At 40.5% G+C, this 6,427-nt stretch overlaps 1 protein-coding gene across 1 annotated transcript; it reads left to right on the plus strand.

Annotated features, from left to right (window-relative positions):
• Nucleotides 1-1,518: 1,518 nt before the first annotated feature.
• LOC131022258 (uncharacterized) lies at nucleotides 1,519-2,460 on the plus strand. The gene is made up of 2 exons (XM_057951731.1): nucleotides 1,519-2,044; nucleotides 2,119-2,460. Exons 1-2 carry the CDS (start codon nucleotides 1,805-1,807, stop codon nucleotides 2,425-2,427), a joined length of 549 nt encoding a protein of 182 aa, XP_057807714.1. The 5' UTR covers nucleotides 1,519-1,804; the 3' UTR covers nucleotides 2,428-2,460.
• Nucleotides 2,461-6,427: the final 3,967 nt, after the last annotated feature.

Consider the following 6,427-nt stretch of genomic DNA (forward strand, 5'->3'; position numbering starts at 1 on the left):
TCACCATATCAGTAACTCGTGCCGAGAGGGAGGCCTCCCTCTACGGACACTATGATCGGCCAACCCGCTAGATGACTCACGATCACAAGGTGTACACTAATTCCGAAGGGATTTGCGGTCCCATCCAGAATCCGAATTCGATTAACATCAGATAGGCAATTAATAATAAAACATAAAGCATTTAGGCATTGACAATATCATTCAAATTCATAAGCATAAAGTCTTAACAATTCTAATATATAATTTTAGTTTATACGTAGAAAGCCTACCTGAATAGCAGACTCACGATTTAGCTCTAACTCTGGTGCTTGACCTTTAATCCGAGAAAATAAAATAAGATTCTAATTCTCGAAAAATCTCAATAAATGAGGATGCGTGAAATGATTATGCATGACTCATATTCCTTTAATTAAATTATGAGATGCTAATCCTATTTAAGGAATTAAAGCTCGTCTTATGAGGTCGGATTATTAATCTTTAATAATCTACTCATCTTAAAATAATCTAATTCACTTACTAATTAATAATTAGTAAGTCTTAAAATCTTCTCTAATTAAATTTAATAGAATAATTATGAAGACCCAATTAAAATAAAATAATCAAGGCCCAAAAGGAATTTAATTCGAGCCCAAAAGAATAAATTCGAAGCCCAGTGCATTAATAATATTAGGCCCAACATCAATTAATTTCTAAAGCCCAACAAATGAGGCCCAAGATAATAAAATCATGAAGCCCAATAAGTGAGCCCATCATCACCCTTAAAATAATTAGTAAATTTTAATATTAATCTTATCTCGTCAAAACCTTAGACTCAAAACATTATCACATACTACCATTTAGGTTCGAAACTATTTATTCGAACATCAACATGCGCATTAATCATAACTCGTTCTATTTATGTCATCAAGTCAAATATTCCGTCATTTAAAAAAAACAAAACTTATAATATTACATAGATAAATTATATCATCATAGATCATGCTTTCTCATACATAAAACAATTTAATCCTTTTCAAATAATCCATATTAATAAGTCGTTTGAAAAGAATTAATTTAAATGAGAGTTTAACTCAAAATATTTTATTTTATAATCCCTTTATAAATACTTGAAATAAAGAACTCCATTTAAATAATTAATTTAAAGGTCAATATATAATTAAATTAATCAAGCTCAATTTAAATTAATAATTAAGAGCTCAAATAATTTAAATAGATATAAGCCCAAATTAATTAGATAAATTAAGTCTATCATGTTTTTCTTTGAATAAGGCCCAAACAATTTAATTAAAATAGGTCCAAATCCTTTAATTAAAAGAAGCCCATCAGATTTTATTTGTAAAGGGCCGAGCCCAAACATTTAAATCGAAGCCCATCTGTTAATTAAATAAGGGCCCAAACAATTTAATTAAAATCGACCCAAGTCTCGGCCCAAACAATTAATAAAATCGGCCCAAGAGGGAGCCCAATATTTTCGGCCCAAACCCGGCCCAAACCCAGCTGAAACCCGGCCCAAACCCAGCTCCCTTTTCTAACCTAAATATACACACACCAAATACACTCAAACACACACATTAGCTGCGCCCCATCTCTTCTTTCTCACTCTCTCTCTCGCCTTTCTCTCTCGGACCTCTCTCTCTCGTTTTCTGCCGTTCTGCCGCCGCCGCTGCCGTTCAACGGCGCCGTCGCCGCCGGCGAGCGGCGCGGCTTCTCCTTCTCTCTCCCTGAACTTTTCCCCCCCTCTTCTCCTCTATCTCTCTCGCTCAATCTCGGCCGCTGGAAAGGCACAGCAAGCGCAACCACGCCGATGTGCCGCCATCGCCGGGCCGCCGCCTGCTCCCTCATCCTCGCGGCAGATCCGCCGCCGCCGTTCAACGCCACGGCCGCCTGGAGCTGCTGCTGTTCGCCTGAGGTCGACGGATCTGGCCTTCAGTCGTTCGTCTTGCTCGGAGTTCCCGCCGCCGTTGGCTTGCCCGGAGTCGCCGCTGGCTGGCCCGCGATCGACGGCCAGCAGCTCGCTGGAGGAGCCGAGCACCGTCTCACAAAGGTAAGCCCCGGATCTCCCTATTCTCATTTCATTTTAAATTAAAAACTGAAACTCCTCTTTCCCTTTCTTGGCAGATCGGAGACAACCGCGGCTCCGTCGCCGTCCGTCAACCGCCGGCGACGACGAGCCACCGAGGCTGCCCTCCCCCTGACCTCGACTCACACACGCAATCAGCCAACACAAAGGGTTTTTGTGCGAGGATCATATACTGTAATTGCTCAAATAAAAGTTTTAACTCTTTCCTTGTAACTTCAGTTCACAAGTACATATTTAGTAACTGTAAATCTATGAATTTGCTACTCATTTTCTTCATTTATCAAAGCATATGTAAATCTGAGTTAATGAGCATGTGTTGGTATTCTGGAGTTGATGTATACAATTGAAGGATATTATAATATATAAATTAGAAATATAAACCTTGAATGATGAAAGATGTGGTGTCGTTTCTTGGCTGCGAGAGAGATGGTAGATGAATGTGAGAGGTGGGAATTGGCTGAAAAATGGTGTAGGTTATAAAAGAAAAAATGGGGTGGCTTGGATGGAAATTCTTCAACTTACAGGTATGAACACTTTCAGCCTGCATGTAAGACTGAAGAATTTCCTTCAGCATGCGCTCCAAATTTCTTCAGCATGCTTTAGGATTCAGCATGCTTAAGATTATTCTAATTAAAATATCTAAGAGATTAATATATTAATTATATGGTTCCAAACTCATTTAAATACATTTAAGACATATAAGCCTAATTCTTATTGAAGCATAAAATCCATTTGAGCTTGCTTCTAACATAAAATAAATTACTCATGGGCTTAAGTAAACAATCGATAAAAGATTCATATTTAACACTTCAGTGTTAAATTCTCCACAATAAATTAATGGACTCAAAATATATTTTGAGTGCATCATCTATTGAAAATAAAAAAAAAATAAATCATCACATATATAAATTATCAAATTTATATAAGTTCGTATTTTATTAATGGAAGCTGAACTCTAATTACCATAATAAATCCTTAAATCAGTAATTAAAAGTATATAATCCTTAATAAAAAGTCGGGTCATTACATACTATCCCCCTTAAAAGAAATTTCGTCCCGAAATTTGCATACCTATGTGAAAAGTTCTGGGTATTTTTCTTTCATCTGATCCTCAAGTTCCCAGGTTGCTTCTTCCGGTCCATGGTGTCTCCACAGTATTTTGACTAACGCGATCGATTTATTCCTTAACTCTTGCACCTTTCGGTCCAAAATGGCTTCAGGTTTTTCCTCGTACGTCAAATCTGGGTTAAGAATCATTTCATCTTGGTGAATCACGTGTTTGGGGTCAAACACGTACCGTCTCAGCTGTGACACGTGGAACACATTGTGAACGTTTCCAAAGCTAGGTGGCAGTGCCAACCTATACGCTACGGGACCTATTCTTTCTAGGATCTCATAAGGTCCTACAAAACGGGGTCTCAACTTACCCTTAACACCGAATCTAACGATCCCTTTCGAGGGTGATATTTTAAGGAAAACCTTGTCTCCAATCTGAAATTGTAGTTCAGTTCGTCGGGTATCAGCATAAGACTTCTGTCTGTCCTGAGCCTCTTTAATTCTTGCTCTAATCTGGCGGATGGTCTCAATCATCTCGCTTACTGCATCTGGCCCAAGGATCATTCTTTCACCCACTTCATCCCAGTAAAGTGGTGATCTACACTTCCTTCCATACAGCGCCTCATAAGGTGCCATATCAATGGTTGCCTGGTAACTATTGTTGTAGGCGAATTCGATTAACGGCAGCACTGATTCCCAACTTCCTCCTCGGTCTAGCACCACTGTCCTCAACATATCTTCAAGGGTCTGAATTGTCCTTTCTGATTGTCCATCTGTTTGAGGGTGAAAGGCGGTGCTAAAGTTTAATCTCGTTCCCAACTCTTTCTGCAAACTGATCCAAAATCTAGAAGTAAATTTTGAATCTCTATCTGAAGTAATGGATATTGGTATTCCATGTAGCCGTACAATCTCACGAATGTACAGTTGGGCTAGTTTCTCCGATCCATGGGTAATTGGAATCGGTATAAAATGAGCGCTCTTCGTGAGACGGTCTACTATTACCCAAATAGCTGTGTTGCCCCTATTTGTCTTGGGTAAACCCGTCACGAAATCCATCGCTATGTGCTCCCACTTCCATTCTGGGATTTCCAATGGCTGTAATTTCCCATATGGTCGTTGATGTAAAGCTTTCACTTGTTGGCATGCAAGGCAACGCTCTACAAACGAGGCTATATCTCGTTTCATCCCGTCCCACCAAAACTTCTGTTTTAGATCTTGGTACATTTTGGTACTTCCGGGATGAGCGGTATAGGGCGTGTCATGAGCTTCACTCATGATCTCGTTTCTGAGTTCCTCGTTATGGGGAACACACAATCTTCCTTCAAAAAGAACTGCGTTATCCGTTGCCTCTTGGTAGCCTCCTGGCGTGCCTGTTCGGATCTTGAAACGAACTTTTTCCAAGCTTTCATCCGCTCTCTGGGCACTGACGATCCTTTCTCTGAGGTCTGGGACGGCTACTAGAGTTGCAATAATTGCTCTTGTCGTTGCCGGTGGCTGAACCACTTCTATCTTCAATTTGTCAAAATCCCTTACAAGCGTGTCCTCTTGAGTGAGAAGAAGTCCTAACTCGGATTGAGTTTTACGACTTAAAGCATCAGCTACTACATTAGCTTTTCCCGGGTGGTAGTTGATACCGCAGTCGTAATCCTTTACGAGTTCGAGCCATCTCCTCTGTCTCATATTCAAGTCTTTCTGCTCAAAAAAATACTTAAGGCTTTTGTGATCAGTGAAGATTTCACATCTAACTCCGTATAGATGGTGTCTCCAAATTTTCAAAGCATGCACAATTGCTGCCAGTTCCAGATCATGAGTGGGGTAGTTCAATTCATGTGGCCTTAGTTGTCGCGAGGCGTAGGCAATGACCTTTCCTTCTTGCATCAACACACAACCTAGCCCATTTTTGGATGCGTCCGTGAAGATCACGTATTCTTTATCGGCTGCTGGAACTGCTAGCACTGGTGCAGTTGTCAATTTCTTCTTCAGTTCTTGGAAGCTGGCTTCACACTCTTCGTTCCACTTATACTTGATTCCTTTGCGAAGTAATTGCGTCATTGGTCTCGCTATTTTAGAGAATCCTTCGATGAATCTCCGGTAGTATCCTGCCAAACCTAAGAAACTTCGGATTTCATTAGGTGTGGTTGGTGATTTCCACTCGCGCACTGCTTGCACCTTGGCGGGGTCCACCTTGATTCCATCTGCTGATACGATGTGCCCTAGAAACATTACTTCTTTCAACCAAAATTCGCACTTGCTGAATTTGGCGAACAACTTCTCCGTCTTTAATGTCTCCAGGATGATTCTTAAATGATTTTCATGCTTTTGGTCATTCTTAGAATAGATGAGGATATCATCTATAAACACTAAGACAAATTTGTCTAAGTATGGATGGAAAACTCGATTCATGAGGTCCATGAATACTGCCGGTGCATTGGTTAGACCAAATGGCATGACAACGAATTCATAGTGACCATATCTTGTGCGGAAAGCGGTCTTAGATATATCCTCTGGTCTGATCTTCAGTTGATGATAACCAGACCTTAAATCTATTTTTGAGAATACACTGGCTCCTTTGAGCTGATCGAACAAATCATCTATCCTTGGAAGAGGGTATTTGTTTTTAAGCGTCAGTTTGTTCAACTCTCGATAATCAATGCACATTCTCATGGTTCCATCTTTCTTTTTGACAAAAAGTACAGGCGCTCCCCAAGGCGAGACACTGGGTCTGATGAAACCCAAGTCCAAGAGTTCCTGTAGTTGCACCTTTAATTCTTGTAGTTCCTTTGGGGCCATCCTGTACGGTGCCTTTGATACTGGGGCAGATCCAGGTTCTAGATCAATGGTGAAATCTAGTTGCCTGTCTGGAGGTAGTCCTGGCAATATTTCAGGAAAAACTTCTGGAAAGTCTCGTACTATTGCCACATCTTCCACCTTCTTGTCTTCACTAGCTTCCCCGTTTAGGTAGACGAGATAAGCTGTGCTTCCTTCCTTCATCATCTCTTTTCTGGCTTGTAATGCGGATATCACTGGTACTCTTTTCTTCATACCTATGCCGTGAAATTCCGTCGGTTCCTTTCCAGGTGGTCGAATAGAAATTTTTCGTTCACTACAAAGGATGGTGGCGTGATTCTCAGCTAGCCAGTCCATTCCTAAGATTATATCTACATCCCACATAAGCAGAATATTAAGATTGTTCGCTACCATCTTAAGTTCTCCTATTTCAAATTCTACGTTCGAGCAAACATGTGTGGTGGTAGATCTTCCTCCTGAGGGTGTAGTGATTCTTAAGGCACA

The sequence above is a fragment of the Salvia miltiorrhiza genome, chromosome 4 (assembly GCF_028751815.1).
Source record: "Salvia miltiorrhiza cultivar Shanhuang (shh) chromosome 4, IMPLAD_Smil_shh, whole genome shotgun sequence".
NCBI lineage: Eukaryota > Viridiplantae > Streptophyta > Magnoliopsida > Lamiales > Lamiaceae > Salvia > Salvia miltiorrhiza.

Excerpts from the sequence above, each read along its gene's own strand:
- LOC131022258 (XM_057951731.1), top strand. The coding sequence starts at position 1,805 with ATGTGCCGCCATCGCCGGGCCGCCGCCTGCTCCCTCATCCTCGCGGCA. Across the intron at positions 2,045-2,118 it reads CCGAGCACCGTCTCACAAAG|ATCGGAGACAACCGCGGCTC; the intron begins GTAAGCCCCGGA and ends CTTTCTTGGCAG.